We start from the raw sequence: 17,671 nt of genomic DNA, 5'->3' as shown, positions 1-17,671 counted from the left end.
TCTCCTCAGAGATTAGAATAGCCATGTTAAAAGTCTCTATATCCATACTAAAATATCCTTAGTTTCTAAAGGATTCAAATCCTGTGTTAAGAGAATTCTATAATTTACAAGGTAAATTATAACTTGTTTGTTATACACTAAGAAACATTTTGGATCTTACAGTTTTTCACTTCAGTTTGCTTCTGATTCTTTCCTGAAAAATGATGCAATACCCCAAATAAAGGCAATGCAGAATGAATACTTGCAAGCAACAGATCAATGATAGATGAGACAACAATGTTTACAAGAGCAGAAAACATTCTGAATATCAAATATCTGCAGAGTTGTCTGCACTGCTCTGTATCTTTGCCATGAATAGTAGCGCAGAAAAGCGGTATAATTAATCCCCAAGACAAAAATGCTTTATAGCTTTTCACTCAAAGTATTGCACAGATATACATTTACAGCAATCTTTTCTACTGCAATTCACAACAATCTAATCTTTAATTCACACAAAGACCTGCAAGGGGAAGAGTGAAGATATGCATATTAATACCTGCATGTTTCATCAACATAATGTAATCTTTATTTGTGAGTAATTATGGAAACCAGAGAGGGATTAGCCTGTGGCCCAAAGATAAGTTTACTGAAATTAACATATCATGCCCACAATTGTAAAAGGTGAATTTTGAAACAAATTAAACCAGGTTCTATTTGTGTACAAATTTAGTTACATTCTTATTCTGAAACAAACACTCACTAAGTCAACCACTTACAAAATACTTCAATGTAAAAAGATTAACCATTATGGTTCAAGTTAGGACCTTTTAATTCTTCAAAACACATGAATTTTGGCACCTTAAAAATCAAAGTAACTTTATTTCAGTAATATCAAACATCTAATATTGTGCCTCTTATCCTGAAATCAATGTGTGCTCTGGGTCATTATGCATGTATTCCTCAACATATTTGAGGAAAAACTTCAAAGTCATACATATATGCGGATACAGTTAGAATAAACAACTTTTATTTAAACCAGTGTCTTTTGAAGAGGATTTAAATCCCCCACCCCCAATCAACTTTCCCAGTATTTATGGTTATTGCAAAGGGAGACTGATTTAATTATTTTAATGAGGAAGTATTCAAGTAGACTGGGCTAAGTATTAAAAACCAACAAATGCTCCCCCTAACTCATTTTAATGGGAGCTGTTAGCATGTAACTGACAGAATGGTCAGGGCCTAGATGGCTAGTAGTACATCAATTTTCCTCAGCACTGCAATTAATACTTAGAGAGAGTTATAAAAGCTCTCAAACCAATAAAAAACAAATTCAGAGTTAAGGCTGCTTCTCTTTTAACTTACTTGTCTTTCACTCTGCAAGAACTCTGCTTGCTGAAACAAAAACTGGCAGTTTATACACCAAGGCCCAGATCCCCAAACGTATTTAGGCATCTAGCTCCCACTGAATTCAATGGCAGTTAGGCACCTAAATATGTTTGGGGATTGGCCAAAGGCCTGATTCTTCTTTCACTTCGACCATTTTCAGACTGGCATTGTAACTCCATTGATGCCCATAGGGTTATGCCTCATTTACGCAGATCCAGATGACCAGAGAATCGGGTCCTGAGAATCTCCTTGCTTTTGCCGATTCAGAGTACAAACAAAACAATTATATATTATGCATCCAGGCACCTGTTTCAATGCCAGCTGGGGTACTTTGAGGGTATACTCTGCCTGAAATCAGAGTACAATTCATTAAAATCATAGCAAATATTACTCACTGAGCAGAGTCTGTATAATGGTTGCCAGGAACACAGTGTGCCAGTTCAGTCTACTACCTAGCAGTGAATCATTGACATAACTGACTTACCTAGCCACAATGGCCAACTACTACTAAATATGAACTTTGGTGCACTGTAAGGATGGCAAGTCTTTTTCCTTTCTCATTATATGAGCAAAGTCCATAAAATTGGATGCATTGGTACCTATTTTAACCTTAAACCAACTGAGTAAAACATAAAAATGTTGCAATCTAAAGTAGGCAATCCCAAGACAGTAAACGTTAACTTTGCTGTTACTTAGTAAATGCCCAACATTAATAAGTAAATCGGTGCATTTATACATACAGTCTCTTAAACCCAGTAATCCTTCCTCTTCTTATTCCCACCCCTGCCCCCCTAAAGAGCCAGAAATTGTACAGGTAAGGCTGCAAAACTTAGAGACAGTTTCCTCTGTGAACAGCATAAAAGTGTTGATTTACTATATTCAGTATGCTTAATTTATTTGTCATAGATCTTCTCTCTGTTTGGTAGCTCGGTTGTCTTCTTTGAGGGGTTTTGATTTCTTGTCTGCATTTTTTTTCTTGTTAGTTTTCTCTGGTTTGGTTTTATTTTTTACTTTTTCATTTTCTTCTGCTCCTTTCCCAGGATACACTTGACCTTCTAGAGTTACATCTGCACACCTCTCCTGATTTACCAGAAAGTCTTTGATCTCCCACGCATAGCTCCCATCACGTAGCATATAGATGGCACGATTTGAGCCAACAATAAACCTAGATGAAAAAATACTGTCAATTAGCATTAGGTCTTTGAAGTGCTAAAAACATGATGTTTCATTTAGAGCAATTCCAGGAGTACAGTGCACTTAGTAGCATTAAGTGGTACATCTGCTTTTTAAAAAAAAGCAGATAGTGCTCAACCTAAATACACACCATGGCAGCAAGTACAATTTCTTATTAGTCTCTTCAAGAAATTTGCTGTTATACAGCTACGGCTATTAGCTACACATAAAAGTGTTGATATCTTATAATTAAGCCTGCGAGTTTGTCACAGAGGTCACGGATTCTGTGACTTTCCATGACCTCCATGACTTCTGCAGCGGCCAGTGTGCCTGGCTCAGGGGCGGCTCAGGAAGTCCTGTGCCAGTCGCATCAACCGCTGCTGGTGCAGTCTGGCCACCATGTGCCCAGCAGCAGAGTTTGGGTGTGGGATGGGGCAGGAGGTTGGGGCATGGGATGGGGTGAGGCAGATTCTGGGCAGCGCTTACCTGGGGGCTCCCCAGAAGTGGTGACATCCCCTTCGCTCAGCTGCTAGGTGGAGGCATGGCCAGGCAGCTCTGCGGGCTGCCTCTGCTCAGAGCGCTGGCTTTGCAGCTCTCATTAGCAGGGAACCACGGCCAATGGGATCTTCGAGGCCAGTGCCTGCAGGCTGAGGCAGCAGACAGAGCTTCCTGGCCCCCCTGCTTAAGACAGAGCTGAGCACGGGAGGGGGGGGGGGGGGGAGGGAGTGGGTCGCCGCCTCCAGGGAGCCCCCCAGGTAAGCACCGCCCAGAGCCCGGCTCACCCCGTCCCGGGCCCCAACCCCCTGCCCCCTCCCACATCCAAACTGAATCTGCTGCCACTGATGCTGGGAGGGAGGTGGGGAGAGGCGTGGAGGCAGGTAGGCAAACGCACCCCCGCAAGTTTTAGTCATGGGTATTTTTAGTAAAAGTCAGAGACTGGTCACGGGCCATGAATTTTTGTTTACTGCCCGTGACTTTTACTAAAAATATCTGTGACTAAAACATAGCCTTACTTATAATAAATACTCATTAATATGTATAAAACAAAGCAAAGAGGAAAGTGAAGAATATAAGCTCAAAAACTAAGTAAGAACCAGGACATTAAATTATCTAATGTTTGTGGCTGTATTGAGACTTGGTGCCTTCAAGGAAACCACAGAAAGACACATTTGCCTATGTTTCAAAAATGTGGTTGATGAATACTTAAGAATATATGAAAAATATTACAAAATTCCATTAAGTAGCTCATAAATAAACTGCCAACATGCATTAAATTCTTTCACATAAAAAGAAATAAACAGTATTCCATTACTGGTTGTAAGATCAATATAACAACAGAACTTTGTCTGCCTCCTCATCAGCACAGACAATCTATCATCCTTCTATTTCAAAAAGATCTCTGAACGTTTATTTTTAGTAAAAGGAATTAAAAACTTAGTGGTGACACAGACTTCCAGGTGCAATGCTTTCCCATCAAGCACATAAACAATTACAATTAAAAAGACATATGGCTGGATTGAGTTAGAAAAAGGCTAGGCCATACAGACACTATGACTAAGGGCTGGTCTACACTGTACAGTTAGGTCGACATATGGCAGCTTATGTCAACCTAATTATGTCAACGTCTACATTACAGCCTTCCTCCCACTGATGAAAGTGCCCTACCACGCCAATATAATAACTCTACCTCCATGAGAGGTGTAAGGGTTAGTTGGTATAGTTAGGGCAACACAGTGTCTGTGTAAACGCTGCGTCCCTTACACTGGCTGTCTTGTCAATTTCACAGCAGGCAAAAGAAACCCCCTGCTCCCTGCAGAGCTGGGCGGCTGGACCCTGCCCCCGGCTGAGAGCCAGGGCAAGAAGCCCAGGTGGCTCCCTGCCTCCTCCTGGCACTACTGGCAGGAAGCTACCAGCGGAGCTGAGAGACTGGGTTCTCAGGTCCCCACACTGCCCCTCTTAGGTTGGTGGAAGCACTGCTGGTGAGGATGCACACCACTGAACCAAAGAGGGTAGTGTGGACATGCACCACCACAGAGATTACTTCGGTGGCTGTAAGTCGACCTCATAAAGGTTGACTCATGTTTACAGTCTAGATCAGGGATCGGCAACGTTTGGCCCGCGGCCTGGCAGGGTAAGCCCCCCGGCAGGCCGGGTCGGTCTTCCTGCCGCATCCGCAGGTTCAGCTGATCGCAGCTCCCATTGGTCGCGGTTCGCCATGTCAGGCCAATGGGGGCTGTGGGAAGCGGCGCAGGCTGAGGGATGTGCTGGCCGTGACTTCCCGCAGCTCCCACTGGCCTGCAGCGGCGAACCGCAGCCAGTGGGAGCTGTGATCGGCCAAACCTGCAGATGCGGCAGGTAAACAAACCAGCCCGGCCCGCCAGGGTAACGCAGGACAAACGTTGCCGATCCCTGGTCTACACATACCCTAAGTCTTAAAAAGCTTTGTATAACTGACCACATTACTACCAAGGAGGCTTGAAGGAAGGTTAAAAAGGTATAAACAGTGATTTAGGAGAGCAAAGGGACTGAGAGAAACAGAACAGCTTTGAAGAACACCCTGAGAAAGAAACATCAGGGTCCTGTCAAAGCAATACAGAACTTTGAAGACAATTGTTTACCTTTGTACATCATAGTTTGCATTGAAGAGACTGCCCTGCCACAGGCTGGTAATTTCCTCAGTCTCCTTTTCAGTGGGATTTCCTGACACTGTGACAAACATCATAAGAGTCTTCCCTTTTTTGGTCATTTTCAGGATACTTTCAGGCTTGCTTGGATCAATTTCGGAGAAGTCTATTGGTGCTGATGGCCTTTTGTGTTCAGGAAGATCTCCCTCTTCTATGTCATCATCTTTCTGTTTTGAAACAAACAGATTTTAATTACACATTAAACTTAAGATGCCACCTTGATATAAACTCCAACCTATTGCAAAACTATTCTTTTGATATTTGTCACTGTTTAGCTTAGAGAATTATTAGACGCTGCTTGTGATAAAGAGAACATTGGGTTTGATTTAATGATGAGGATTCCAAAATAAAGACAAATATAGCAAATTGCATCTCCTGAACTCTTTACTGGGAGACTGCTCCAACTCTTAAGCTGTATTTACTGACCTTCTGTGAATCCTTCCCTTCCCTCCCCCATCACCTTATATATGCCACATGCTTAGGGATTAATTCTGCCCTTATTCACACCCCTGAAGTCCCACTGACTTCAATAGGGATACAAGGGTAAAAAACTACAAACAAAATTTGACCCATTCATTGCATACTACATAAGAAATGTAATTTAATTGGCACCAAGACAGTTACGTCATCCACATGCTCTATATACTCATTTATGCAAGACACAAAGAAGCAATAAACACTTCAATGCATCTTGTATACTTTGTGGAACAAACAAAGGCAGTGTTGCAATGTACATGTACACACCCACCCACCCACCCTCTTAAGGGTTAGTAGCTCTTTTTTTTTTTTTTTTTTAATTTAGGTCTCCTGTACATTTACCTTCATTTCTACACCATGCCCTATACCATCTTATGTATCAGGTATTATCCTCTGACCACAAGATGGAGACAGGAAAAGACAATGCAATGTATCTTCCCCTTTAAAGGGGCTGGTTCGGATGAATGAGTGCAGCTGTCTTCCTGTCTGGAACAAGTGGAGTTTGCTTTTATACTGATTGACCTAAGTTTTTAAATTGAATCTCTATCACAATGTTGTTCTCCAGTCTTTTACTTTAGGGAATTAGAGTGTCACTTCTTAAATAGGTATTTAAGCTTTCCCTTCTTCAGTGCTTGCAAACTAGTTTTGAATGAACTTTTATGAGTTGTGTATACAAAGCATGGCGGGAGGGAGGAGAGAATAGTTGCCTAATGGATTGAGCTCAGAAATTCTAACTGTGTTCCCAGCTCTGCTACTGATTTATTGTGTAGCCTTGAGTAAATCATTTATGGTGGATTTTTCACAAGCAATTAAGTGATTTAATACCACAAACCCCATGGGAAAAAACAAAAAACCACACTTCTGAAAATCCCATCTTTATTCTCTCTGTCTTAGTCCCCATTCCTGCAAATTGGGAATAGCATTTTTTGGGGATGCTGAGAAAAGCCATGTTTGTAAAGTATTGTGAAAGCATAAAGCACATTACTGAGAAATAATTTTTAGGAAACAGAAAAGCAATTCTCAGTACAATTTTAAAATTAGCTTAAGCCCCACAAATGTAGCTTATTTTGTACTTGTGAAAAGGGGAGCTAGGAATACAAAGTTTCAGCTAACCCTTATACATTACACAAACTGGCTAAGACTGCAGTAACACCACATGCCTGTTAATATACATTAGCTGAATGGCTGTGAACATTTATTCATTTTCTCAAAGTAGTATTGCTTTGGTTTGAGTAAGTGTAACCTTCCATCAAAAGGAGTGATTGACAGCTTCTCCACATGGCACTTCGGCACTTGAAGACCTCTCAGAAAGCTTTATAAGAGATACATATTGTGAAGTCCAAAACTACTAACTGAAAGCAAGACAAATAAGTGATTTTCAAGTTTAAAATGAATACGTACGTCTGCCAGGCAAGTATGAACATGAAGTTTCACAAAGAAAGTACTAAATGGATTAAATGATACACATACATTTCTTCTTTATCTGTTTTCTCCTCACATACCTCTTCCTAAAATGAACTCTCTCTATTATTGATTTCCACATACTGTATTGTATATATTTCTATTACAGAATTAGCCAAAGAAACTACGATGATTTATGATTTTAGCTCTGAGCCAAGTCTGGGGAATGCCGAAGTTTAAAATTAGTGCAAGAATAAATGGTTTTAAAGAATACAGGTTTTAGCCATGGAAAAGAATTCTGGCGCAGATTTTGGCTCCACTTCTAGCTCTCTTATGCTCTTCAGGCTATACAAAGTAGAAGGAAAGCAACCATGGAGGGGCTGTTAGAGATTACCCTGACATTTTGGAACCCTTGGGTGGCATAAAGAAGATGTAGTGTGCTCTATGCTACTTGCCCCCCCTAGTATAATGGGAAAGGCCTGAGCACAATGCGTGCTGGCCAATCACTGCCCTCTTTAACTCCCCCTGGAGCCATTAAAAGCATAAATTAAAACCCCTTAAACTCCTTTAACTGTTACATGTCTGGTTCAGTCCCATGTGCTCGCAGGTTTGAGACAGGCATAAAGGGGGCTTAGTGGTAACTTTGCCTTCCTCATCTGTGTCAAGAATGAGTTCAGAACAGTTGAAGATTATGCCCTGTGTATATAAAAAGATATATGGTAGATTATTTTAGGATGAATGCAAACTTTATTTAATAATCAGGAATTAATCCTCAACATCCCGGTGAGACTGGCAAATATTCTCATTATACAAGTGGGAAAGCTGGGGGTGGGAGGGCCGTAAAATAACTTGTTCAAAGCCACCCAGTAAGTTAGGAGGAGTCAGGAAGTATTAAAATTCAAATCCTGGCTCAGCGAACACCATAACCATTCTTCCATATGGTCTCATTTTTATCAATCACATTCTCTGTTATAACGCTCCTTTTCTTCCCTGCCCTTTATCTGCCACTTCCAGTTTCCTCATCCCACACATTCACAACTACTTCAAATTTCCCTTCCGACACCCAGAAGGTTGGGGGAGGGGGTGACAAAGGCAGGGGGACATGAAGAGGAGGAGGAGAGTGCACATATAGCCCTCTTACAAACTCTTCAGCCTCGCAAGGCCTGTGTGCTCTTTTGGCAGCCCCCTGGGAAGGCAGGGTGTGACTCCCACTTTCCAATCCTTGCTGTTGGTTACCATAGAGATAGGAAACACTAAAAAAATAAGGCTGTTCACAAGGAAATATATTAGCTAGTCATGATTACCATCATTTTAAACCAAGGGTTAAATCATGTTTTAACATCATTTTAGTTAAAACATATTAGGTTACATAATTTCTAATGCAACGCTTTTTTCCTGTAGACAAGGCCTTAGTGCGAGTTCATAGAACGAGAAGTCCAGAAGCTGTTCAACAAAAATACTCAATTCAGCAGAATCAGGTGGCTTTTCTCTTCTCTGCAAAAATCTCCTGTGTGAAAGGCACATGCAAAAACCAGTTCCCACACTTTGACTTGGAACCTTGTGTAACTGGGTACAGACAAAAGTGATATATTTTCACCTCTACTGTTTTCAAAAACTGAACAAAACATTCTGGATAAGAACCATAGGGGAAGGAATGGAATCAGAAGGCTCTGTGGCATTTGGGAGAGGCAAATAGAAAAGACAGCAGATGGGGAGGAAAGAAATAGAAGAGTGTGTAGCAACAGAAGGGTCCATGGAGAGACAGGGAACAGGCAATAAAGGAAAGTTAACAGAACATAAGAACCATCTGACCTAGTATGGCCAATGATCCATCTAGCCCAGTATCCTTTCTTCCTATAGTGGCCGATGTCAGATTCTTCAGAGGGAATGAACAGAACCGGCAATTACTAAAAGAAAAGGAGTACTTGTGGCACCTTAGAGACTAACCAATTTATTTGAGCATGAGCTTTCGTGAGCTTAGTCTCTAAGGTGCCACAAGTACTCCTTTTCTTTTTGCGAATACAGACTAACACAGCTGTTACTCTAAAACCGGCAATTACTAAGTGATCCATCCCATTATCTAGCAGTCATCATTTTGTATGTATAGCTGGGATTATGTTTTCTAGCGTGCATTACTTTGCATTTAACAGCATTGAATTTCATCTACCATTTTGTTGCCCAAACCACCAAGTTTTGTAAGAGCTGCAGTCAGCTTTGTAACTCGCTGCAGTCAGCTTTGGTCTTAACCCTAACCCTAAGTAATCTGTCTTGAGTAATTTTGTATCATCCCCAAACTTTGCCACCTCACTGTTTACCCCATTTTCCAGATCTCGTATGAATATGTTTGAACAGCAATAGCCCCAGAACAGATCCTTGGAAGACACTGCTATTCACCTCTCTCCATTGTGAAAAATCACCATTTACTCCTTCCCATTGTTTCCTTTTAGCCAGTTACTGATCCATCCCTCTTAGCCCATAACGGCTTAGTCTGCTTAAGAGCCCTTGGTGAGGGACCTTGTCAAAGACTTTCTGAAAGTCCAAGTACACTATATCCACTGGATCCTCTCAGAGTGACTCTTCCCCAACTAACTGTGTTCATCTGTGTGTCTGATAATTCTATCCTTTAGTATAATTTCAATCAATCAATTTGCCTGGTACTGAAGTTAGGCTTACCAGCCTGTAATTGCCAGGAACACCTCAGAAGCCTTTTTTAAAAAAAACTGGCTTTTACCAGCTGACTGATGGATAGCTAATGTAACAGGCTAATTTAAGCAATAGGTTACATACCACACTTAGTAGTTCTGCAATTTCATATTTGAGTTCCTTCAGAACTCTTGAGTGAATATCTTCTGGTCCCGGTGACTTATTACTGTTTAATAAATAAAGTTATTAACATGTATGAGTTGTACATGTCTGCAAGATTGGGGCCTCAAATAGGAACCAGTTTGAAAGTCAGTCTAGTTGGGAAGAGACAGTGGAGAACAAAGTGGGCAACAATTAGTTGAACTGAGTGATATGTGGTACCTTAATTTGTGCTCTTAACCACAACTACCTAGTAGAAGTCATTTATCCGTTCATTCAATCTCACAAAATAACAATCTACTTGCTCACTAGCGTTGACCACAGCAGAGCTCTCAAGCAGGGAGGGAATCAAGTACTGGCCATAGTGAAGTGGACAGGGCTCAAACTGCTCACTCCCAGGGTTACTTGTACTCAGCCCAAACTGTAACTGGGGGTTTCAGGAAGATGAGGGAAGGGGGGGGGGGTCAAGGGTGACTAGGGTCCTACCTATTCCATCAATACCCCCCCTCCAACCTTTTAACGCAACTACCTGATGGAGGTGGAACATGTCACAGCGGGGCCGAACCCCTTGATCGGCAGGGGAACCCCGACGCCACTAGCACAGTTCGCCCCCCCCCCCCTTGCCAGGGGAACCCCGGCCCGTTCTCCCCCGCCCAGCGGCGGGAACTGGCCATCGCGCTCCCCGCCCAGGCGGACACCGGCTCCAACAGCGGCTTTGCGGGACGGGCGCCGCCGCCCGTTGGGGCAGGAGAGCGCCCTCCCATCGGTCGCGCCCGAGCTGCGCGGCGCCCCGGGGCGCGGGCGGGCAGCGAACAGCGATGGCGGGGGGAGGATCCGAGAGACCGGAGGCGGCCGAGGGGCCAGCGGGGAGCACACGTCAGTTGGTGCTAAGCGGTGGGGGGCGGGGAAGCTGAGCGGGGACGTGGACACGGGGAGCGGTGAGGGACTGAGGGGAGCTCAGTGACGGGGGCACCATGTGGCCTGAGCGGGGCGCCGCGGGTCGCCGGCCCAGCCCGTACCTCCCACTGCTCCAGCAGCCGCGCCATGTCCGCATCGTTATAATCCCGAATGTCCTTCTTCTTCTTGGCGGGCTGGGCCCGCCGCTTCCCCTCCGGCTCGCCGGCCCCGGCGGCCGCGACCAACAACAGCACCACCAGGCCCAGGCGGGCCCAGCTCGCGGCCGCCGCCATCTTCTCCGAAGCTCCGCGGGGAGGAGGTGCCTCCTCCGCGTCCCGCCTCCGGGGGCGGGGGCAACAGCGGCTCGGCCTCTGCCCGGGGGCCCGGCCTGAGATCCTGGAGCGGGAGGCGGCGGGAGATGGCGGTAGGGCAGCAGCTGCCCCCGGCCTGCGTGGAAGCCCGAGGGAGCTGGAGCAGCGGCTGGCCGAATAGCGGTCAGGGATGGGAAACCCGGGGCAGGAGGGCCGCCCGCCCGCCCTTATCAGGAAGGGGTCACGCCTCCATTCCCAGCCGGGCGTGACACTGGGGGCCAGCCTCTGCACGCGTAGGCCCAGCTCAAGCCCTCCTGGAGGCCGAGGGACTGCCTGGGCGTAACCCAGGGCGGAATTTGGCCCGGTCGCTGTAATGAAAAGACACCCAAGGTTTGAAAAGACCGTTCAAAAAGTGATGTAAACGTTTAACGTCTTTGAGAGGTTGCTCACCGCTCTCCTTCCCTTCAGTAGGGTGAACGGCTGCCCCAAATGTTCAAAAATCATGAGTCAAGCTTGAGATTGGCTTTAAAATCATGAGACTATGTAAAAATAATAGCTGTAGTGTTTTTATTTGCTATCTGCTTTTTGAGCCTTTTAGACGCACGGGGGGGGGGGGGGGGTGGTGGTGTCACATTTGAAAGCTTTCTCCACAGCCACAAGGGCAAGAAATGTACTGTTTCCTTAAGAGCCAAGGCTGACATCATCACATATCCACTTGACTCCAGGAGCTGGAGCTTTAAAGAAAACAATAATTATCATGAGACTCAGGACAAAAGCATGGGAGTTGGCAATACTGCAGATGTGTTTAGTCTGTGCTGTAAGGATTGGCTCCCAGTGTTGGAGAGCTTCTGGAACTCGTCCCAGAGATCTCATGCATTTGTAGTAGAAGACTTGCTTTAACTGACATGTAGTCTCTGCAGGGTGAAACAGTAATCGATGGAGGGGCCATAGCTTCTAAGGCAGCTTGGAGAGGGCCAGCACTGCTTTCAGGACCTTGGCAGGTGGACTGGAGTCCATATGACAGGAAGGGCAGCTGGATAGAGGATGTGTCTGAGTGTATGCCCAGAAGTCCAGAGTTTAAGGAAGTGACTGGCCTCTATTCCAGAGCCAGCAAATCTAAGAACCCATGGGATCCAAGGCTTGGGTCTGGTACAGCTGCCTTGGTCTGCCAAGGTGTGCTCAGCTAGGGCTGTAAAAACCATATAATATGTGATCATTTTCTTACGTTTTTACTACAAATGTGCAGAAGAAACAGGAAGCTGTTAAACCATAAGCCTATTCCTGTAGTTTGTTAAATGAACAGTAACCAAAGCAGTGTTTTAATTAGCTGCCATTTCACAAAGCTGTTCCACAAATTATTAATTTACATATTTGTTCAAGGATTTGGCACTGTATCTAATATCTGGTCTGGTATATCAGGTTGCCATAGTTAATGTTGCTTTTATTAAAGATGATTCTGGTAACATTCTTATTGCTGGAAGATGTTTACATTTACTGAAAACATTCACATTTACAGACTAAATATTCAAAGTTTAGAAAGCTGGATCTCTGTCTCTGATTTTGGTGTATGTAAATAAAAAATACAGTCCACTAAGTTTCTAATTTGAAATATTGTCTCTACTAACACATTCTCTCTCATAAAAACAAAAAAACCCTCTTTACTTTGTCTTCTGTTGCTCCTATTCCACATACAAGTTCTGCTTGCCTTACTCTCACTTTACCTAAATATAACTACTTGTATGAGTCAGGTGAGTAGGTACTTCTGAATATCCTATAGTGCACAATATTATGCATTCCTTCTAAATGTACTAAAGCTTTTGTATGCTGTATTCTACATTTCAGGGAAAGGAATGTTTCTTATACAAGGTTGGGATCTTACAACTGGCTCCGTGTGGGCAGAACCCCACTCAAATCAATCATGGCTTGCATGGAGCCATTTGCAGGATCAGGGTCTTAGCAAGGGAATGTTTCTGAGCTTTATGGTTCTTCCTACCCCAGTGATACTCATGGAAAACAAGAATAATGCAATCCTAAATATATACCATAGAAGATTGATGTGCATGTAAATAATTGATTAACTTCTAACTTCATTTATTTTTACTCAGGGATAAGTTTTTTTATTTAGTGAATTGGTTATGTTCAGCAAATCACATGGATTTACAAAGAGCACCTTTAAAAATTAGGCACACTTTAAAATCTAAAAACATTCACATTACTTGAAAAGGCTTTTTAAAAACTTTCACTTACAGTCAAGTTGCCTATGCATTTTCTCTGCAGATCACAGCAAAAAGTAAGGCATTCCATCTCCCCAACTGAAGATTCAGTGGTCTATCCAATGGCTTAGAGAGCTGTTCAGATGCAGTCGTACCAGACAACGTGTGCAACAGGTTACCTTTACAGTTAGTGTAGAGCTATGGTAGAAAGTTACTAGGATTGTAAATCTATACCCTCTTGTTAATGTAAAACAAAATTATCTACTGTGGGCTGGCCAGGAAGTGGACCTTTGAGAGAAGTCAGGATGTTCTTAAATTTATCCCTTAAGAATCCCAAATTGGGTTTTTCTTTTTACTTGATTTAAATTGGTATCTATATTTTTAACTCTCAAATTATTTCCCATGTGCAAAATGTGTTGCGTATACCGTGTTCCTTTGGAACTCGAAGATTAAAGAACCTGGTTTTTGGCTGAAGAAAGACTCTCTGTTTTTCTGTTTCCTAAATATTAGAAGGAGGAAGAGGCGGCAGCTGGAGGACATGCAACTGGAGGTCCAGCTATGCTGCAAGCCAGGACCTGTTTGAGACTCCACCACAGTCCAGTCAGTCCTGGCAGTCGAGCACAGGTGAGTTTGATGCAGGGGAAGGAAGCTCGAGCTAAGTGTATACGAGTAGTTCCCATTACAATGATGGTGTCCCCAACTTAATAGGGCGCAACTATCGACATTTGATTAATTTGTACTAGAAAAGATAGCAGTACAACAGAGAGAGGTAGAGTTGTTATCTGCTTCTATTTCCCTGTAGATTTAGGCGAGTGGGGAGAGATGTGGAGCAGTTTGTTTATGTACACAAGGATGCCCCTTGAATCCTGAGAGAGCTTGATGAAACTTTCATGTTCTCTGCAATCCTTTCACAAAGGTTCCTAGGGATGGCAGCCTTATTTTTTCCTCCGTGGTAGGATGCTCTCCCACGCCAGTCAGTGATAACTTCGGAAGGCACCATTGTAATAAACAGGCTAGCAGAATATGAGTCTGGGTGGCTTCGGGATGCCAGAAGCAGCTGTGCTCTCCATGCCTTTGTTACCCTCAGAAGTGAGATATCAGCTAAAATCACCACTGCTGGTGGAAAACGGTGCCAGTATTCAATGCCATTGCCCTATACTCATAGTATTATGCAGTTGAACAATTCCTTCCTCATTTCCCTTATCCCTGGCGAGCCATACTTACCGTCGCTGGTGTTGTGAGTGGTGTCATGCAAAGCGTTCATAGGCATGTATGGTTAAAACTTTAGGGGACCAAGGGAAGGGAGTTCTGAATCTTAACTTTCACTTTCCATTGTGACTATACTGACAATGATACCTCTCTGTGTTTTATCTGTAGCTGCTGCTGTAGTGGCCTTGAGGGGTTCCCCCTCCACACCTCCTGGAATGCCTGAGCCAGATAAGGAGGAGAAAGAAGAGGTCTTGAGATGACACGTTGAGCAAGATCCTACAAGCTGGTGCTTCATCAGATCACGAGCAGAGGGCCTGGAGGATGAATATTGCAGACTATATGGAGAAAGAAAGAGTGGACAGGAGAAAGGCCCAGGAGTTCCAACAGGAAAAGGAGAGGGAGATTCGCCAGGACATAATGGGGTTTTTCCAGCAGCAAACACAGATGCTGCAGACTCTTGTGGACCTACAGGTTCAACAATCATGGGCTCGCCCCCCCCTTTGCAATCCCTGGATAACTCAATTTTAGCACCTCCCTACATCCCCCTCAGTATTCCATGTGGCATCAGGGGTTGCATCGCTCTCACTCCATACTGGGAGACAGTTAGGACAACCACAGCTTCACACACGTTGACCGGTGAGAGCCATGGTTGCTATAGGGGTGTCCCCAAAATGGATGTTTCCCCTTGTTAAGTTCTGTTCCATGTGCTGCAGAATGCCTGGTGGTACTGAAAGCACCCATTTACGGGTTATTGTACAGTATGACAACTCATAGGATCAGTGACAGTGTAATAATCATAAATGTACAGTGAGCACCACAAAATGAATAGGTGCATTGACCGTGTTATATTCATAGATGCACACCAAGCACCACACAATTGCTAATAGCCCTCAAAACTGCAGGGCCAGGTAGATCACAGCCCACCATAACACATTACTGTGACTGGCTCTTAAAGTGCTTCTTCAAAGCCTCCCTGAGCCCTATAGCTTTGCATTGAGCTTTTCTAATGCCCTTGTGTCAGGCTGTTTGAACTCAGCATATAGCTGCTTCACCTGCGCCCTTCTCCCCTTTGCTTCACAAGATACTGTGCAGGACACAACTGGTAGCTATAACCATTGGGATATTTTTTTCACTGATATCCAGTCTTAGGAGTAAACAGTGCCAGTATCCTTTCATTCTACCAAAAGTACATTCAACTGTCATTCTGCCCCTGCTGAGCTGGTCATTGAATCTTTCTTTGGTGCTGTCGTGGCAAGTATATGGCTTTATGAGCCAGGGAAGCAAGGGTAGACTGAGTTCACCAGGATCACCATTATTTCAACATTGCCAATGGTAATACACCGGTTGGAAAAGGAAGTCCTGGCTTGCAGCTTTCTGAACAGTTCTGTGTTCTTAAAGATGCAAGTATCATGCACCTTCCCTGACCAGCCATTACTGATGTCACTGAAGCATCGCTGGTGATACACCAATGCTTGCATAATCATAGAAAAGTAGCACTTTTTGTTGACATACTCTGAGGCAAGTTGGTCCAGTGCCAGAATAGGAATACACGTGCTGCCTGTTGCTCCACTGCAGTTCAGGAAACACGTTGCTGCAACTCCATTCACTATGTCCTGCATTGCCAAGAGTCACACTGCTGCATAACAGGAGACTTTTAATGGCCCCCACAATGGATTTTCCACTTCCAGAATGTTTTCCCACTGACCAGAATCAATGCAAAGTTACAAGTTTCCACAGTGCAGTCACCACTCAATTCTCTATTGTCAATGCAACTCTCATTCTGGTGTCCCTGAACTGGAGGGCTGGGGTGAGATCCAGGAATCTTGGCCTTGTAAGTTGTGCATCTGAAAGTTTTGCAGCCACTGCTTGTCGGCCAAAACCTGCATTACAATGCAACCCCATCAGTCAGTGCTTGTTTCTGAGGGACAGAAGCGGCACGCCAACATCTGCAGCTGCTCTGTGAATGCTACCAACAACCTTGAATTGGTTTTCACTATGTTCCATAACAATGCTGGAGGATCATGCGTCCTGTGTTTGCAATGTTCACGAGCTTCTGTCAGAGATGGTGGACAACAAGCAGGGTTACATGGATGTGTGAGATTTTTTTTTTAAATGATTGGATATGGATGATATTATGGGATGGAGAAAGATGCATGCTGGGAAGTTAACCTCTAGCTCCCAGTCCCCCCTGCACGTTTCTGCCCCACCATGCATTGCCAAAACATCCTAAAAGACAATGTGTTGAACATAGACGAGTTGCACACTGGGATACCTACCAATGGTGCATCAACAAAAGCGCTCCTGGTGAGTATGCACACCATCAACACGGGGAGCCAAGTATACATGCACACAAGCAATAAACTAACTGTGGTTGCTTTATGCCCATATAACTTGCAGCAGCAAAAGTTTGTAGTCTAGCCATGACCTCAGTATCACTTCAGGAGCCTTGAATCCATTTCACTCATGAAGTGAGAATACACACTAAGTAGATTGGTTAAGTTTAGAGAACAGATATGTTGTTTGCCACAGCTAGCCAGAGCCCAGATATAGGCTCAAGCTGCAAAATTCAGGACTGAATCCAAACTTCTTCAAAGTTAGGGTTGTGATCTAGCTCATAGTCTGAGCCAGTCATGAAGCTCTGATTCAGCCATTGATTTCTCCAAAATTCAGGGCTATACTGATCTGGAGTTTAGACTTGGCCATATCTTTACAATTAACCATACACATACATACACAGTAATGTATTTTATGTATATAATGACACTATGAATTAACTGCATCCTGACTGACTAAGCCAAGCTTTTGGGGGAAGTGCTGTGCCATTTTTGTTGCTGGAATCCATTGATTTCACCAGTTGGCACAAATTCCATAGATATAAATTCTGTCCAAGTGCTGCATTATTCAATCAGCTCCAGTAGGGCTAGACACTGTTATCTTTAATCTCTGCAATGCTGTAGAATATCCATGTTAATGTTAGTCTCATTGTAAAATTTGCTTTTATTTCAACTGCAAATTTTCACGGATTATACCTACATATTGATCATGTAGATTCTGATTATCATGTTAGGAAAGAATTAGGGGAAATGAATGTTGGATGAGGCTCATGCATCTCCCCTAGGGACTCAGGTTGTAGTCTAAT

The 17,671-nt window shown here is 43.8% G+C and overlaps 1 protein-coding gene and 1 long non-coding RNA gene across 3 annotated transcripts; one reads left to right on the top strand and one right to left on the bottom strand.

Annotated features, from left to right (window-relative positions):
- Nucleotides 1–598: 598 nt before the first annotated feature.
- MESD (mesoderm development LRP chaperone) lies at nucleotides 599–11,150 on the bottom strand. The gene is made up of 3 exons (XM_077827456.1): nucleotides 10,922–11,150; nucleotides 5,157–5,389; nucleotides 599–2,530 (listed from the first exon to the last, which is right to left on the bottom strand). Exons 1-3 carry the CDS (start codon nucleotides 11,090–11,092, stop codon nucleotides 2,266–2,268), a joined length of 669 nt encoding a protein of 222 aa, XP_077683582.1. The 5' UTR covers nucleotides 11,093–11,150; the 3' UTR covers nucleotides 599–2,265.
- Nucleotides 10,606–15,734, top strand: LOC144270771 (uncharacterized). Of its 2 annotated transcripts, none has more exons than XR_013347242.1 (3): nucleotides 10,606–10,778; nucleotides 13,834–13,947; nucleotides 14,701–15,734. It is a non-coding gene; the product is annotated as an uncharacterized LOC144270771 (long non-coding RNA). The 2 variants fall into 2 exon arrangements; XR_013347243.1 differs by lacking the exon at nucleotides 10,606–10,778 and adding an exon at nucleotides 11,213–11,500.
- The last annotated feature ends 1,937 nt before the right edge of the window (nucleotides 15,735–17,671 follow it).

This window comes from Eretmochelys imbricata, chromosome 10 (genome assembly GCF_965152235.1).
Source record: "Eretmochelys imbricata isolate rEreImb1 chromosome 10, rEreImb1.hap1, whole genome shotgun sequence".
Classification (NCBI taxonomy): Eukaryota; Metazoa; Chordata; order Testudines; family Cheloniidae; genus Eretmochelys; species Eretmochelys imbricata.
The sequence above is the reverse complement of the archived record's forward strand: the minus strand, read 5'-3'. Positions and strand labels throughout refer to the sequence as shown.

Coding starts and splice junctions, on each gene's coding strand:
- MESD (XM_077827456.1), bottom strand. CDS start 11,092: ATGGCGGCGGCCGCGAGCTGGGCCCGCCTGGGCCTGGTGGTGCTGTTG. Junction 5,390..10,921: donor GGCTGCTGGAGCAGTGGGAG/GTACGGGCTGGG, acceptor GTTTCAAAACAG/AAAGATGATGACATAGAAGA. Junction 2,531..5,156: donor GCAAACTATGATGTACAAAG/GTAAACAATTGT, acceptor TTTTTCATCTAG/GTTTATTGTTGGCTCAAATC.